The sequence below is a fragment of the Phocoena phocoena genome, chromosome 14 (genome assembly GCF_963924675.1).
Source record: "Phocoena phocoena chromosome 14, mPhoPho1.1, whole genome shotgun sequence".
Lineage (NCBI taxonomy): Eukaryota > Metazoa > Chordata > Mammalia > Artiodactyla > Phocoenidae > Phocoena > Phocoena phocoena.
This window is the reverse complement of record NC_089232.1, coordinates 32021151-32038979: the sequence shown is the minus strand read 5'-3', so window position 1 is coordinate 32038979 and position 17829 is coordinate 32021151. Positions and strand designations below refer to the sequence as shown.

General features: G+C 45.4%; 1 protein-coding gene across 1 annotated transcript in view; it reads left to right on the top strand.

The window, feature by feature from the left end:
- ANTXR1 (ANTXR cell adhesion molecule 1) overlaps window positions 1-17829 on the top strand; it is a 240802-nt gene that overhangs the window by 163698 nt on the left and 59275 nt on the right. The window contains exons 14-16 of the mRNA XM_065890773.1: window positions 2079-2120; window positions 11472-11567; window positions 12086-12253. Of these exons, the coding sequence (XP_065746845.1) occupies window positions 2079-2120; window positions 11472-11567; window positions 12086-12253 (306 nt within the window). The remainder of the gene's footprint in view (window positions 1-2078; window positions 2121-11471; window positions 11568-12085; window positions 12254-17829) is intronic.

Sequence of the window (17829 nt, the reverse complement as noted above, 5' to 3'; positions counted from 1 at the left end):
TTAGTGTTATTGCTCCCATTTAACAGATGAAGTGGAGCTCAAGGAGGCTCAGGGACTTGTCGGATCGTCACAGTCAAAAAAGGCAGGTCTGGGGTTCACATTTGACAACTACACAGTGCTTCCATGCAGCAAGGGGGGAAGCTGGTTGCACCGTGAAGACAAAACCCCAGCTGCTCTGCACCAAGCCTCTGTACACGCAGGGTACTTAGCAAATACACTGCCCACAGCACTCTTGTCAACATCTGTCTGTGTTCCTAAGTAGCCTGCTCTCCTCTCGCTCCCTTCCTTAATCCCGCCCTGAGAGAAGAGATGCATTCCAGATCGCTGTCCCCAGCTCCTCACCCCTCCCTCCAGTCTCCAGGCATTTCCTGTTTGAAAATCATCACTGCCTCTGGGATGATGGGAAATCAGCACTGGGCAGTAATGACCCTCCTCAGAGACTGTTTTTAAGGAATTTGGAGCCAGTGTTGAGTGGGTGAGCAAAATCATGGCTTCATGCTTTCCAAAGACCTTCAGCAGGTTTCCCACGATGGCCAGGAAGTGGAGGCAGATGAAATGAGAGTTTGAAATGATAGCCTCTGCCTCTTAATTAATTGAGTCCTATCCTTTTAGGTGACTGGAGGCTCAGTCCCCTGGCTGATGTTAGTAGAGCCTCAAGTCAGTAGCCTGTCTCAACATACAGAGATGACATTACAGATAGTGATAGCATGGGTGACAGCAGTGGGGATCAGAGCCCAAATGAGGTCCCAGAATAATCATCAAATCAAAGGTGATATGTACTTAGTAGGGGGCAGAAGTGAGGAAGAGCTGCCTAGAGAGCTCTCCCACTACATTAAGGAACTGGTCCCATGGACAGTGCTCGAGCATCCATCCATAAAGTGGTCCAGGCCAGCCCTGACGCTAAGACATCAAAAGATATTTAATGACTTTTGTATTTACCAGAATTTTCTAAGGAAAAAGACTGCAGGTAGGGGACCCAACATTCTGATAATAAGCTCGGGGTATGAGAGGAGGGAGACATGGTGCAGTCAGAGTGGATAATGGCCAAATTGCCTTGTAAAAGACTCTAAATCAAATTAACTGCAAGGGTTCAAGAGCTTTCCTTTTATGAATGGGGTGTGCAAGTTGGAGACAAAAGTGAGGACAGGCTACTTACCGCCACCCTTCTTTTCTCCTTCCCATGCTTCTCCATATGTCACCCATCCTCTCATTGGCTAGAAGGGGCTCACAATTGCTTGCCTTCCCAGAGTGACCACATGTCTCTCTTTAACCCTGATGATGGGGTATTTGCAGAGTCCAGTCTTAGGATATTGTTATGTAAATCTTTGTGCCTCTTAAATTTCAGGGCCCTGAAAGGAATCCCCGGTTACCCCTTCTTTGCTGCCCTTTGTTGGGAATCCATCAGCCTGACGTCACATCCTCCCTCCATGGGTACCACCTGGGGCCAGTGACAGTTAATGGGATTGCCAACAGTTTGAGTGTGGTCCATACCTGACTTATCTCTGTAGCACTATCTTAACTTCTGTTCTGGACCATTCTTTGTTAAATGTGCAGCTGTTTGGGCGGGTGGGTGAATGATTTGATGCAGGAATGACTAGATGAATAAAATTTGCAGGATAGCTCCCTGGAGTAAAAGATGAAACTTTTACCCGTGGAACGTTTTTTTCTCTATACAAAACTACAGCACAGGGGCTTCCCTGGCGGCACAGTGGTTGAGAGTCCGCCTGCCGATGCAGGGGACACGGGTTCGCGCCCCGGTCCGGGAGGATCCCACATGCCGCGGAGCAGCTGGGCCCGTGAGCCTGTGCTCCGCAACGGGAGAGGCCACAGCAGTGAGAGGCCCGCGTACCGCAAAAAAAAAAAAAAAAAACTACAGCAGACACAATTGAGTGTGGAACCCTCTGCCTGGGTCATGCTCTAACTAACTGAGCTATTCTGCCCAGAAGGACACCTGCCTTGCTTGGGCCCATTACTATGGTAATTACGGCCGCACCACCAGGTACCTCTTGAGAGCAGGGCTCTTGGAAAGCAGGTGGCTGGAGATTTCTACTGACTTGTTCTTTTTTTTTTCTTTTCAGATTATCAAGGAGCTCCCTCCACCCCCTGCTGAGGAAAGTGAGGTGAGTGACCGGGTGGACAGGATGGTGGAGTGGGGCAGAGAGCTGACTGGGCAGCCCGAGACTCAGGCCTCTGCAAAGCAGAGCTAGGTCAAGCCCAAACTCCCACTGAGTGCAAAGCCAGGTAGGTCCCTGGCTCTTTCCTAACCAAGGATGAACAGGAACTGAAGTGAACTGGCAGCCCGAGGCAGAATGGTTCTTGGAAGGTTTTCTCCTTGCAAGAAAAATTTGAAATGCAAACATAAGTAGTTTTATACGTACAACTATTTGGAGCCCCAAGGTACTGATTTTTCCCGTAATACAGACCCTTGATGGATCTCTTCTCCCTGCAGAGACTTATGCTTTATATGTGTAGATCAGAGTGAATTTGCCACATCGTCCAAATAATCAGCGGTTCTAGAAACAGATGGTGCTGACGTTTGCCAGGCAGTAAAGAAAATACAGTGGAGGGGGATATGCTAGTATTCCAGCCTTGCATAGGATATTAGACCCTCATCATTTAAAGGAAGAAAAATGACTTAAATTCCACCGTAAGTTGTCCAACAAGCAGGTCTGGTGCATGTGTGGCCTGGAGGCGTTAAAGGCTAATGGTGAGAAGGAGAGTCCCTGGGCAGCAGTGCCTGCCCAGTGCTTTTCCTGATCCTCCGATTACTCCTGGCTTAGCTGGCCTCCCTCAATGCAACACTAACCCATTTAGAAGCCAGAGTACAGGTCTGCAAACTTAGTGGGATCAGAAGATATATTGGTGAGCTTTCAAGTTCATTGTCCTTAATCCGTAAGGTCTGTTGTTGCAAAGCGAGCAACACCCCCTCACCATTCGTCTTCCCAATGCCTTTGTCAAGTTTCCTACATACAGAAAAAAAAAATAATAATAAGGATTACATTTAAAATTCCATGTGGCTCTTATATGCTGAATTATAAGCTTGTAAGCTAAGGGATTTAATAGCTGCAATCAATTAAAGCGCATCTTGTTGGAATGCTAACTTTCTGCCCAGAAATCAGAGGAGGAAATTACATTTCTGTGCACAGAGGAGGCAGGAAAAAATACTCTCCTGACATCCACAAAAGCCTTTTCTTAATCCTTCAAGAGAAAGCACCGTGGCTAGTTCCCCGGGTTCCAGCTTGGCTGTGGTTCTGTTGTGTGCAGCTGTGTCTTATACTCCCAGAGAAAAATAGGGAAAGAAGCTCTCGCTGAGGTTGCTCTGTTTGCCCTGAGGTGAAGAATGTTCCCTTCACTCATTATGTTCAATTAGCGGAGTTATTGCCCTTTTCTGTTGCTGGCTCTGCATTTGCCTTTGGAAGGTGATGTGGCAGCCACCATGGCCAAAATACGCCAGGAGACTTAGGTCCAAGACTGTGGGGCGTGGTTGACCCCAGGCCCCAGCATCTAGCCTAGGACTCCACACACAAAACAAGCTCAATAAGTATTTGTAGAATGAAGTCTGATAGCCAACGATACAATTTTGGAGGAAAAAAAAAAAAAAAAAAGCCCAAGCCAGTAAACCACCAAGAAAGAATAGCTAAAAGCAAAAGAAAAGAGGTAGTTGAACTTTTCCAGTTTCATCCACTATTCTTATGGAAGTCATACTTTCACCTCAAGAAGGCAGACCTGATTTCTGAAACAGAAGGACAACCTGGGGACACTTGAGACCTACAAGGTTCTGTTAGACCTATAGGAGTTTCCGGGCTGGCCGGGGCGGGCTGCAGGCTGTGCTGATTACCTGGGCATGCGTGCTGGCCCTGATTGTTCCTTGGCCCTGTGAATTAAGCAGGCTTAATCTCCTTCCTAATGTGTTTTGGCAGAAAAAAATAAAGAAATCCCACAGAAACGATGACATAACTCAGCCCATAAAAGTATTTTATACAAGGCCCTAAAAATCATAGCCTGAATCTAGACAAACTTCTTCACTGCAGCTCCCTGTGTTCAAATCCCACCAGCCTTTCTAGCACAGCTCCTAGGCTGTAATTCCTTCCACCAGAGCTAATTTCTACCTTCTCCACATTCCCAGGGTATTTATTTATTAAACTTTTCCTTCTGCATCAAAGTTTAAGAGCATTAGCTATACTTGAAGGTCAGGATCTGTATCTAATTAATCTTTGACGTATTCCCCGGAGAGCTTAATACAGTATCTAACATTCAATAATTAGCCAAATGAGGTTAAAAATCTCTGCCATGTATATGAACAAGCATCAATTATCCAGACTTTCATCAGCTCTGTAAGCATCATATCCTAAGGGAGGTCAATCTACTAAAATATGAATAAACTTAGACAATGGACACAACTTTATAATGAGCTCTCAGTGGTCCTCTTTATTAGGGAATATCAAAATGCATAATATAAAAAGGCATGACTTTTTGCGATTTGGTGCAACCGACAGTAATGTTTCTGTATATAAAGACAGGACAAAGAAAAATTACTTGAAATTTCAAGCTCTCCACAAAAACAAGGAAGCTCAATTTTCACAACCAAGAAGGGCATTTCCTGGGTTACGGGTCTTCTCTAATTGGCAATAGAGTGAGGACTCCTCGCTGTCTCTAGTTATTCCAAACAATTGGCAGTTTATGGGAGAATCAATAACGCAGTACTTCATCTGCTGACTTAGTTCTAAATGTCCTCACCTTCCATGAATTTTCTGACCGTTTGAGAGAGAGAGGGATGTGTACTGAAGGAAGTGACACTGGGTGGGCATCCAATTAACAATAGGTACCTAGCTTTGAAGGATGAATTTATTTCTAGGTTTATTATCATGCTCACTGACCTAACAATTTCTCTGTGACAAGAATTTTTTAGATGGGAAAACTGAGCTATAGAAAAATTAAACAACTTGTCTAGGAGCAGACAAATTGCACTTCTTAATAGTATCAGGCCTGTTACCTCTCACAGCTGTGTCTACACAGACAGCTAGACTAACTGCCCACTCTGGAGAGGTGAAGGACCAAGCTTCTGCCAGGCATCCTTTTTCCAGTGGACATCTGACACACACTGATACATACATGCACACTTGCACACACACACACGTCTGCTCCAATCAGAGGTCCTGGAACAAACCCAGCATTCAGTCTTCTATATTCAGTAGTTTAAAATGGAACATTGGGGCTTCCCTGGTGGCATAGTGGTTGAGAGTCCGCCTGCCGATGCGGGGGACACGGGTTCGTGCCCCGGTCCGGGAAGATCCCACATGCCGCGGAGCGGCTGGACCCGTGAGCCATGGCTGCTGAGCCTGCGCGTCCGGAGCCTGTGCTCCGCAACGGGAGAGGCCACAGCAGTGAGAGGCCCGCATACCGCAAAAATAAATAAATAAATAATAAATTAAAAAATGAAATAGATAAAATGTAAAACACCAGGTACACAAAGTAAGGATAAGTATTTAAAAAATTAAATTAAATTAAAAAAATAAAATGGAACATTGCTTTAAAAAATATACACACAATTCTTTATTGAAGAACACAAGACAGTCACTGTGTTAATCACTGTGTGTGTGTGAACAGATATGATGGTACCAAAACATATAGTTAAGTCAGTTGGAATTTTCTGGTATTTACAAACAGAAGTGTTGATGAATTTTTCAGACTCGCCAATTCACTCCTAGGAATTCATCTCCAAGGCTGACTGACATTGAAGGTGACCTCTCTGGCTTATCCCCAAAGACTTCAGATGAGACAGTACGGCCAGATCTACTTGAGGTCTGCCCTCCCCTCCAGAGCCTCTTGGGCCTGGGAGTTTCTGTAGCCTTAATCCTTTGTTTCATGTCATCACCCTCACAAAACTTACCCCTCTGTAAATGTAAACGATCTTGTTGACAGCTGCATTCTCTCTGTTTTTGTCAAAATAGAACACTGTGCAGTGGGGCACAACTACAGTTGCTTGAGCAAGTGAAGGAAGGAATGGACAAATACATTGTTTGGGGCTACATAGGGTTTATCCTAAGGGTTTAAGATGTGTTACAGTTCAGTGACCTTTTTATTGAATTCAAAGTCTGATTTAAAACTGTTTCCTTGGGCTCCATTCCGTTTCAGTTATGTTCTCCTTTCCATAGATAGTTCCCACTGGTACCCATAGTGAATTGGAGATTGAGAGCCTATTTGGGTCAAACTAGCCATCTGTCTCTTCTGCCAAATGGATGTCAGAGAAGCAGGGATGTTAAAGAACTTGTAGACTGAGTCTCAGAGGGCCACCATATCACAGCTCCAGGGGGCGCTATTCACATCATGGCCTATAAGGAGGAGTGAGGCAACCCCAGGATCAGTGATCTCACCCCTTCTCCTTGCTGGTCTGCTTAATAACTAACTAATTGTTAAATATCTGTTGAGTGAGTGAAAGTCAATACAAGGAACCATGGCACATACAAGAAGGGAGCATTGAATTCTCTGGGGAATCAGGGAGTTCTTCACAGAATAGGTTAAATTCGAGCGATATCTTAAAAGACAGGTAGAAGTGGGAGAAGTTCGTCCCGAGCATATGGAGCTGTGAATGTTGAAGCATGGGGCTATACAAGAGCCTGGCATGATTAGAAAGATGGAAAGTTTCAGTGTGTGACGACAGCAGAGGACTAATCCAGCTATGGGCCAACCAAATGTGTGCATCAGACTTCATATTTTATAGCTTTTTTCCTCCTAGAGCAGGTCTGCCTGAGGACAAGCAGGTCAGAATGGGCCTCACTGTCTGAATCACGTGCTGCCACTTGTGTTACCCAAACATCAGACAACTGGATGTCCGGGGCCACCACATCCTTTAAAATTTAAACACAACTTCCCCTGATGGGAAACCAGCATCCCTCCCTAATCTCTGAGGTTTCTCCAGGCACCACTGACTCCATTTCTGGCTTCTTCTGTGTTATCTCCTCTCAGAAGGAGATAGATACCATCTGACAAACCAGATCCCTCCATCCCCCAAAGGCACCACGGGCACAAAGCCGCCTGCATAGGGAGTGTTACTGAAGGTTTAAAAGTATGAGTGGGTTACAACACAGTTCAGCCAATTAACAACTTCCGACAGACTGTTAAAAAGCCCCTTCATTCCACTCCTGGACGGTTCTCCTGGCCGTCTCGGGGGGTGGGGGTGGGGGCAGGGCAGGGGCTGGCAATTCTCTGGAGCTCAGTTCCACTCTTCTGCTGACCGCCCACAAACCCCTGATTCCTACGACTTTGCTAACACAAAGCAATTCAGCTCATCCAGTCTGTCCTCCATTTATCATACTGGTGGTTTTTCCCCTCCCTGCGACATCCTTAAAGGGCAGTTTGAGGGGGACTTCCCCCAAAGCCCTTATACTTGATTTGAGGTAGAAATTCACCTCAAGTGCTGCCAATTCTGTTAGTGGAATTGCCGGGGACTATGATTTTACTCCATCAATTTTTGGCCAAATGAAAAAAACACATCAAAGATTCCCTTATCTTCTGAAGATTGCAAAACCCTCCCATCTCTAGAATGTGTAAACAGAGCCATGGTAACTGCAGGGAAATTCTGACTCTCCTTTTGGTCAAACTCTGGGCCTCTGTGTTGTCTTTTGCTGTTGTTGTTTGAGTTTGGCAGGCAAGCTCGGGTCAGGGGATTTAAGGCAGACTTGGTGTATCAGGAACGCGTGGAGCGGTCTGCAGTCTCGGCATTTCCCGTGCGGGATGTGGGCCCCACTCATGCGCAGAAGGCCGGCCCAGCCTGGGTACCCAGGCACCGCGGAGAAGTAGAGCCCCCGGGGCGGGAAGAGATGAGCGGAAGGGCGCTCCGTGTGCAAATATAGGGGGAATCCCGGAGGAGGCATCAGCAAGCCAGATTGGAACTTCTCTTCGTTTTTCTGGATCTGACTATCCTCTTCTGTGCAATGAAAAGGCTCAATTAGATGGTCTGTAATGTTTGTGCTCCTGTCATTTAAGAAATTGGGAGACTCATAAGACCTTTTCAGCCCCCTAATGAATAAGAGCAGCTGTATTCTTGGAGTTTCTTACATTCTTGGTGGTATGTTCAGTTTAGGGTGACTTAAGTTAAGTCCTTTGAACAAGGCACTAGACCAGGCATGCCCAGGCTTTTTGAAGCCATGTTTCATGTATGACACACAGACACACTCTGGTGGTAAAGTTTAACCATATAAAGTTCCTGGTTGACATCACCATCAGAAGCTTTCTGAAATTGTATCATAAGGTGAAGTACTGTGAGCTATAGTATTTCCCTGCTTGGGTCTTTTTTTTTTTTTTTTTTTTGCTTTTGCTTGTTTTTATTTATTATTTTGCCATGTTTTATAGTCAGAAGTCTTCAAAATTAGCAGCTACAAGGGTTGAGAAGTAGAAAACTAGCATTTATTTGAAAGCATCAAATGGTTGGAAAAGCAAAACAAAAAAAGGGCAAAACCTTGAATTTTGTCAACACTGAGAAACAATCAAACGAGAGTATGGCTGCCTGGGCTCAAATCCATCTCCACCGCATTCAGGCTGGTGACTCAGTCACTTAATCTCTCTATTCCTTCTCTGTAAAATGGGTGTAATAGCACCAACTACCTCAGTGGCTATTTGTGAGCTAACTGGTTTATTTTATTTTATTTTATTTTTCATCTCTGGAAACCAAATTTTATTAGAAATATGAAAACGGGATAAAACCTTTGAGACAATTTCTTGTCTGTTGGGCCTTTTCTTCCCAGTCCCTTGATTATCAGATCTCTATTGTAAGGGATCCAAATACATCTTAAGAGCTTTGTCTTACCCATTAAATTTATCTGACAACATGTAGGTTTGAAAGGTTAAAGATGAGCTAACTGGTTTAATATTGATACATGTCTAGCGCCCAGAAGAGGGACCAGCACATACACGGTAAAGGGTACATAAATCCAGCTGTGGTTATCGTGGATTCAATACTTGCAAATATTGAGCACCTACTGTACACCAGGCTCTGTGCAAGATTTAAAATATAAGGGTCAACAGAATCCACTGCGCCTTCAGGGCACACAGTCCCACGTCCAAGAAGGACATATACATTGAAGAGAGAGAGAGACACAGAGAGAGACTGACCCATTCTGCTCACCTGCCAGAATGTCGCAAGTCCTCTGGTCAGCGGTGATCACTATGTATTCATGTTTTTTTTTTGAATTTTTAAAAAGAAGCCTGCCTATTGCAAGCACAGCAGGTCACCCTGGGAGTCTTAATGTGTTACGTGTTACTGTTTTGCTTTGTCACCTCCGGCTCTGATCTCTCTTCTGCCGACCCGTGCTTTATACCCTGCCCCATGCATGGGATGCCCCTTATCATACAGTGACGGCCCCACATGGGACTCTACCGCCTCCACAGATGCCTCCAACACAAGTCCGTAGGGGGCCCGCTTGTTCTGAGCTCATCCGGCTGCTTTGCTGACCCCTTTTTTAGCTTCCTTTCCCTACCCAGGAGGGAAATTACACCACCACCTTATAGCCCATCCAGGACCGTAGATGGTGAGTTTTTCTCCCCACAACAGGAATAATCACAGTGCCAAGATGAGGAACGGTCTTGCTGATTATCCTTCCCTTTTCCATCCATAAACTTACAAGCTCCTTCATTTTGAAAAATATCATCAGCAGATAATTCTTGGGCATCTACCACATACTAGATGCTGTTCTAAAAGCTGAGAATAGTAAATACGACAAATAACCAGAAGTTTCCTTGGAACTTACATCCCGGTGTGCAGAGACAGACAATAAATAAATAGCAAGCCATGGTAAGAGATAAAAATAAAACAGATTGATGGGACGAAGGGAGTGGGACTACTTGAGAAGGATGTCCAGGGAAGGCCTCTCTGTGGAGTGATAAGAGAGATGCAACCATGAAAAGACCAGGGGAAAAGCCATTCCTGGACAAGGGAATGTGCACAGTCCCCGAGACAGGAATGCACGCAGAATATTTGAGGGCCAGAGAGAAGGGGAGCGTGGTAAGGAAGAAGGCTGGAGAGGTGAGCAGAGGCCAGAGCTCGCAAGGCAGAGTCGGGGTTTGGAATTTATTCTGCTGCTTTGTGGAGTATGGATCGTAGGTAAGAGGGCAGCAGGAAGGTCAGTTAGGAGACTACCTCAGTATCTAAGAGAAAGCTTATGGGGCCTTGAGACCAAGGTGGTGGAGGTGGTGATGGAGGTACAGTTGGAGAAGTCACACGTTTGGAATCTTTTAGAAGTAGGGTCAACAGAGCTCGCTGGGAAATTGAGATGGGGTGGGAGAGGGGCAGTGGGGGAGAGAGAATTCAAGAGTGACTCCTAGGCAGGGGGGAAGACTGTGGGAGGAGCAGGTCTGAGGTGGGGAAATCAGGACTTCTTTCTGGCTCGGTATTGCTTTGTTTTGTTTTAACCTCTTTAGTGGAGTAGAATTGCTTTACAATGGTGTGTTAGTTTCTGCTGTATAACAAAGTGAATCAGCTATACGTATACATATATCCCCATATCTCCTCCCTCTTACGTCTCCCTCCCAACCTCCCTATCCCACCCCTCCAGGTGGTCACAAAGCACCGAGATGATCTCCCTGTGCTATGCGGCTGCTTCCCACTAGCTATCTATTTTACGTTTGGTAGTGTATATATGTCCATGCCTCTCTCTCGCTTTGTCACAGCTTACCCTTCCCCCTCCCCATATCCTCAAGTCCATTCTCTAGTAGGTCTGTGTCTTTATCCCTATCTTACCCCTAGGTTCTTCATGACATTTTCTTTTCTTAAATTCCATATATATGTGTTAGCATACGGTATTTGTCTTTCTCTTTCTGACTTACTTCACTCTGTATGACAGACTCTAGGTCTATCCACCTCTTTACGAATAGCTCAATTTCGTCTCTTTTTATGGCTGAGTAATATTCCATTGTATATATGTGCCACAACCTAAGTGTCCATCATCAGATGAATGGATAAAGAAGATGTGGCACATGTATACAATGTTTCACATTTAGTAGTGTGTATATGTCAGTGCTACTCTCTCACTTTGTCCCAGCTTCCCCTCCCCACTCCCCGTGTCCTGAAGTCCATTGTCTACGTCTGGGATGCGGTATGGTTGAGATGTTGATTAGTCCCCCAGGAGGAGATGTCCGTGTCAGCGGAGTTCAGAGGAGTCAGGGATGAAGATGTACATTGACAGGTCATTAACGTGTAGATGGGATTAGATGAGATACCCTATAAAGGAGTAGAGATGCAGAAGAGAACAGGTCCCAAGAATACACCACGGTCTAACCATGTCGTGCTGCTCTTTATTCCCACTTTACAGGTAAGAAAAATAAGCTCAGGTAGGTTAAGGGACTTCCCAGGGCCCCAGGAAGCGGTAGCACTGGGATTTAACCCGGGCAGTCTACCCCTATCCGCTTTGCGACAGTGGACACATACATACAGCAATGGTGCTTTGCTTCCTTCACGTGTCACAATCTCTCTGCAGGAAGAAGATGACGATGGTCTGCCTAAGAAAAAGTGGCCTACGGTAGATGCCTCTTATTATGGTGGGCGAGGCGTTGGAGGCATTAAGAGAATGGAGGTAAGAGGACAGCTTCATGTACTCATATCTATGTGCTGACTACTCAGGGACGGAAAAGCAAAGCAAATTGGTGAAAACTCACACCTGAGGTCTAATGAGGACGTGAACTGTGAGGCATCAGATGGAGAGATGGCGGGTACAGCCTTTTACCTGTGCACTCCTATATCTTGCCCACTGTGAGTCAGAGCGATTCGCGCATTGGCTCAACCCCACCCACAGTGGTTTCTTCTCTCACTGGAATAAAATCCAAAGTTCTCGCCTGGGCCCACAATGCCTTTGCACGTACTGTCCCCACAGCCTGGACAGTTCCTCCCCCAAATATCCATGCCCCTCGCTGCCTTTCTCTGCGCCTTTAGCCCTCCCCCTTTCCCTTTTTCCATACCACCGCTCTTCCCTGACCCTCAAAACCCAAAGGAAATGAGGACTGGGTAGCACATCATACAGTTATTTGTGATTCTCGTTCTCCAGAGCCATCAGATTTTGTCATTTTGGTTTTTTTTGTATGTTATTTATTTTAGGTTCGTTGGGGAGAAAAGGGCTCCACAGAAGAAGGTGCTAAGTTGGAGAAGGCAAAGAATGCAAGAGTCAAGATGCCAGAGCAGGAGTACGAATTCCCGGAACCCCGAAATCTCAACAACAACATGCGCAGGCCCTCGTCCCCCCGGAAGTGGTATTCTCCGATCAAGGTGTGCCTCTTTCTACTCAAAAACCCATCCTCAAAAACCCATCCTCACTCCTCCTAAAACACTTACATAGTAAGAATCAGAATCTTTTGGTATGATAAAATATCAAACCAAAATCCAGCTTATCACAAAGAAACAAATTTCTAAAATCATGGACTTGAAAGTATAAATGTGTACTTTCTCAACTTCCACAATATCAAGGTGAGAGCTGGGCTTTTTTAATGGAAGTAGAGTTGATTTACAATGTTTTATTAGTTTCAGGTGTACAGCACAGTGATTCAGTTTCACGTATATATATACTCTTTTTCAGATTCTTTTCCATTATAGGTTGTTACAAAATATTGAGTGTAGTTCCCTGTGCTATACAGTAGGTCCTTGTTGGTTATCTATTTTATATATAGTAGTTTGTATCTGTTAATCTAAAATTCCTAATTTATCCCTCCCTGCCTCCTTTCCCTTTTGGTAACCATAAGTTTGTTTTCTATGTCTGTGAGTCTGTTTCTGTTTTATAAATAAGCTCATTTGTATAATTTTTTTAGATTCAACATATAAGTGATAGCATATGGCATTTGTCTTTCTCTGTCTGACTTACTTCACTTAGTATGACAATCTCTAAGTCCATCCATGTTGCTGCAAATGGTATTATTTCATTCTTTTTTACAGCTGAGTAATATTCCATTGTATATGTATACCACATCTTCTTTATCCATTCATCTGTTGATGGACATTTAGGTTGCTTCCATGTCTTGGCTATTGTAAATAGTGCTGCTATGAACATTGGGGTGCATGTTATATTTTTGTCTTTTCTGGATATACGCCCAGGAATGGGAGCTGGGCTTTTTTAAATCACCATGGCAAAGTGGTGGAATGAGAGTGGGCTAGGAGAAAGTGACTTGGGCAGTAACCCCAGAGGATCATTATAAATTACAGTAACATCTAGTAACTTCACTGGTAGGAAATTCCATAGTCTAACAACAATGGCAGGATTCTCCTTAATGCCTAATCTCTGTTCCTCTTGCCATAACATAAGCCCATCTCCCTTTATTCAAGCCAGGTGCTGGTGTATCAGGACACGCTAGTGGACTGTGTTGGCCATAGATCTGATACTCACTCTTCCTGGTTGTGAGCAAAATGCCTTATTTCTCCAGCATCTCTCTTCCCCGCCCCACCCCACCCCTCACAGCTCCAGAGCTCAACTAAAACCCTCTATGACTTATTGGAAAATTTAAGTCATAGGAGGCAGTTAATACTTCCTAAAGTCCTCTTTTCTCTTCCTCTTGGGTGCAGGTATCTTTGAATTCATGTGATTCATCCAACACCCTTGCTCTGTGGTCTTGCCCATAAGCATCTACACTAAGCCAGTTATCAGAGAGCACTAGGAAATCATAGCTAAAAAGACTGACATAATCTGTCCCCATTCCCTCGTTTCCTGCCATGGAAAACTGAGATGGTAGAGTGCTTGCTCTGCCCAGGTCTGGAACCCAAGGCTCCATCTCAGGTCTACGGCCTCCAGTTCTGTGCTGCAGACAGAACTATGCCAAGTCCAAGGACTCAGCAAAAGATTCAATATAAGAACCAGCTCTCATCACCACCCCATACACACACACACACACACACACACGCAGCTTTACCCTTCTTCCAGTGACAACAAAAATAACACTCATCATCCGCTGAGATATTTGCTAATTTTAGAGCAGACTTTCTGCCATGAAATCAAAAGAAATAACCATTTTAAACAGTGGAGGGAAACTTTCTCAGTAGTTGTCTCTGCTCCGCAGACCCACCTCACGCTCAGACTAATCACGGTGCATTTCCATTTTGGTTTGACGTGTTTAACGTGGTGAGGTCCTTTAGATAAGCCACCCCTTCCCCCAGGGCAATGGGTTGAACTCTGGAAAAATGTAGGCAAAATGTGGCTTGCTTGACTAACAGCTGTTTGCTTCTAATTATTTTCTAATGTGGAACATGCAGTGGCGTGCATACATGTGCAGACAGGAAGGAGCCAAGTAGAATCTCAGAGACGAAGACGAAAGGGGATTTTCTATTGTGTTGTTTTCAGGAATCTGTACCTCATGACTAATACAACATATTTGGTAAGAGCCGGGTTTTCATCTCTGTAATCTTGGACGTTGAGAGAACATTCATTCTATTTGAAGAATTTCTGCTTGAGAGCATGTTATTCGTCTGTTAACTAGTGGTTTAGGACTGAGTTTTACGAAATAAATGAGGATATGGACAACTAGATTTAGAAATCTCAAAACACTCCCAACACACACTTGGAATTAGATCCAGTTCAGTTATTCGTCGTGCACCTACACTCTGTGCCAGGTATTGTTGCCTGGTGAGCATATAGAGGGTTTCAAACTTGGCTGAGAATCAGAATCACCTGGAAGAGCTTTAAAAATACAAATTCCCAGGCCTGATGTCTCAAACCTAATGATTCAGTCTCACGATAGGCTTTCAAAGGCTCTCTGGCCTTCACAACCTGCCCACTTTTTCTCATCGGGTGAAACTCCATTTTTCCCCAACGCCTCCCTTTTCAAATTTCTCATCCAAACTCCCTAAGTGAGACCCCTCTGTTGCCCTTGCCCCAGTTATCGCTCCCTCCACAGCCCCTGCTCTTCAGCCTTGGTCATTGTGTGTGTGTGTGTGTGTTTGTGTGTGTGTGTGTGTGTGTGTTGTGTGTGTTTGGGTTGTGTGTTTGTGCATGTGTGTTTGTGTGTGCATGTTATGTGTGTGTTTGTGCGTGTTGTGCCTGTGTGTGTGCGTTATGTGTGTTTGTGTTGTGTGTCTGTGTGCGTGTTGTGTGTGTGTCTGTGTGTGTGCGTGTTATGTGTGTGTGTTTGTGGTGTGTGTCTGTGTGTGTGTCTGTGTGTGTCTCTGTGCGTGTTATGTGTGTGTCTGTGTCTGTATTTTTGTGTTTGTGTCTGTGTGTGTCTCTGTGTGTGTGTTTGTCTGTGTGCGTGTGTCTCTGTGTCTGTGTGTGTGTTTGTGTGTGTGTGTCTCTGTGTCTGTGTGTGTGCGTGTTATGTGTGTGTGTGCGTGTTTGTGTTGTGTGTCTGTGTGTGTGTTGTGTCTGTGTGTGTGTTTGTGTGTGTGTGTCTGTGCGTGTGTCTCTGTGTCTGTGTGTGTTTGTGTGTGTGTCTCTGTGTCTGTGTGTGTGTGCGTGTTATGTGTGTGTCTGTGTCTGTGTGTGTGTCTGTGTTGTGTCTGTGTGTTTGTGTGTGTCTGTGCGTGTGTCTCTGTGTCTCTGTGTCTGTGTGTGTGTCTGTGTCTGTCTCTGTGTGTGCGTATCTGTGTCTGTGTGTGTGCGTGTTATGTGTGTGTTTGTGTGTGTGTTGTGTGTTTGTGTGTGTTTGTGTTGTGTGTGTTTGTGTCTGTGTCTCTGTGTGTGTGTGTCTGTGTGTATGTGTCTGTGTGTGTCTGTGTGTTTGTGTTGTGTCTGTGTGTGTATGTGTGTGTGCATATTATGTGTGTGTCTGTGTGTGTGTGCGTGTTATGTGTGTGTCTGTGTCTGTGTGTCTGTGTGTGTGTGTGTCTGTGTCTGTCTGTGTTGTGTCTGTGTGTGTGTATCTGTGTGTGTCTGTGTCTCTGTGTGTGTGTCTGTGTGTGTCTGTGTGTGTTGTGTCTGTGTGTGCGTGTTATGTGTGTGTGTCTGTGTGTGTGTCTGTGTTGTGTCTCTGTGTCTGTGTGTGTGTGCGTGTTGTGTCTGTGTGTGTGTGTGTGTGTGTGTGCTGGTTCTCAAAGTGTGGTGCCTGGACCAGCAGCATCAGCATCCCCCAGGAACTCGTTAGAAATGAACATTCTCAGGCCCCAACCGAGATCTACCAAATAGGCAACTTTGGGGGTTGGGCCCAGTGACCTGGGTTTTAGCAAGCCCAGTTAATCAGTTGTCACCCAAGGTTCCAGCCAGCCTTCCAGAGGAAGCTCCCTGAGGGCGGGAACTGTGGTGCATGGCAAAGCGGCCACAGTCACGCCTCAGAGATTCGTCGGGAGTCTCAGCCAGGAGACCTTGTTAGTTTTCACACGGGCCTATGGTTCCCACAAACAGAGCTGCTGGATTAATGTTAAGTGGTTGGAAAACTGAGTGTCAAAGAATCACCAGAAAAGCCAGAGGGCAAAAACCTGTGATGCTGGTGGGCTTGCTAAGCGTCAGTAGGACTCCCTTGTTAGGACAGGAAGAAGTGTGAATGGTCCTCCTGCTGCTGGGGCAGCTCACACCGAGGCTTACTTAGCAAACTATTGTACCATAGCTCTTTTGTGTAACTGCTCCTGTTTATGAGTCTTCCCTCACCAGATTTGACCCCCCGGAGGCACCAATTATGCTTAACTCATCTTTGAATCACCCATAAACAGCAGTGTACCTGGCACGGAGTAGGAATTCCACCATCTCTTGTTAAAGAGACACGTGGGACATAATTATGAAACAACTCCCAGAGCATTAAGCCAGATAGACTTTCTCCTGTGACCCACACAAATCACTTAGGTACTCTCGATGCAAAGAAGGTGACATTCTTCTTGCCATATCTTTGAGGAAAGGAGAGCAAAAGAGGTCCTCTTATGTGTATCTGGACAGGTGGGCGAGGGAAGGGCGAGAACAAGGAAGTTTGAGAGTAGAAGCACAGAAAGGAATTCAAAAGTCATAATGCACACTGTTTGTCCAGAAAAAGAACGGACTTGCTACCAGAACTTCAGCCTTCACACTGTTTAACCCAATGCATGGTCCACAATGAGCCACATTCTAGCCACAATGTCTATACACATTCACTAGGCCTTGGGCAAAACATTCAGCCTCATGCTGTGCCATAAACTCTGCTTCCCTTTCCTGAACGCTCTCACCAGATTTGTCACAGCTCTGGCAGGAAACAGAAGGCACCCTCAAGAGGGTTGAAATCACACAGATCAGGGAAGGGTTAAGAGTGGGGACTACTCTTCGTTGCATAGCAATGGTGAGGCACCCAGGGACTAGCAACAGTGAGAGCTGTTACATCCCTAGGCCTGAAGAGCAAGGAGGCGAGAGGGTGTCACTGGAACCAGTGAAAGCTGCAGCTCTGGAGAAGAGGCCACCCAGTGGGAGCTGTGGCCACAGAGAGGGTCAGCTATCTAAATCTGCCCTGTTCCGTGTTTTTATATGGCCCACAAGTTAAGAATGGCTTTTTGTATTTTTAAATGATTATATCAGCACCTACATAATAGCCTGGAGTTTGCCTCTTGACCTACAAAGCCTAAGATATTTACCCTTTGGCCCTGTACAGAAAATGTTTGCAGACCCTGGCCCTATAAGAATGCAGCCACCCACTCCTCCATGCATGTTATGCGTGTTGAGTCATTTAATCCTCACAACAACCCTGTGAGATATTATCTCCATTTTACAGATGAAGAAACTGAAGCATAGAGAGGTGTCAGTCACTTGCCCGAGGACACACAAATGGCAGCTCGAATTCAAATCAGGCAATCTGACTTGAGTCTAGGGATTTCCCTGGCAGTCCAGTGGTTAGGACTCCATGCTTCCACTTCAGGGGGCGCGGGTGCGACCCCTGGTCAGAGAACTAAGATCCTGCAAGTGGCAGGGCATGGCC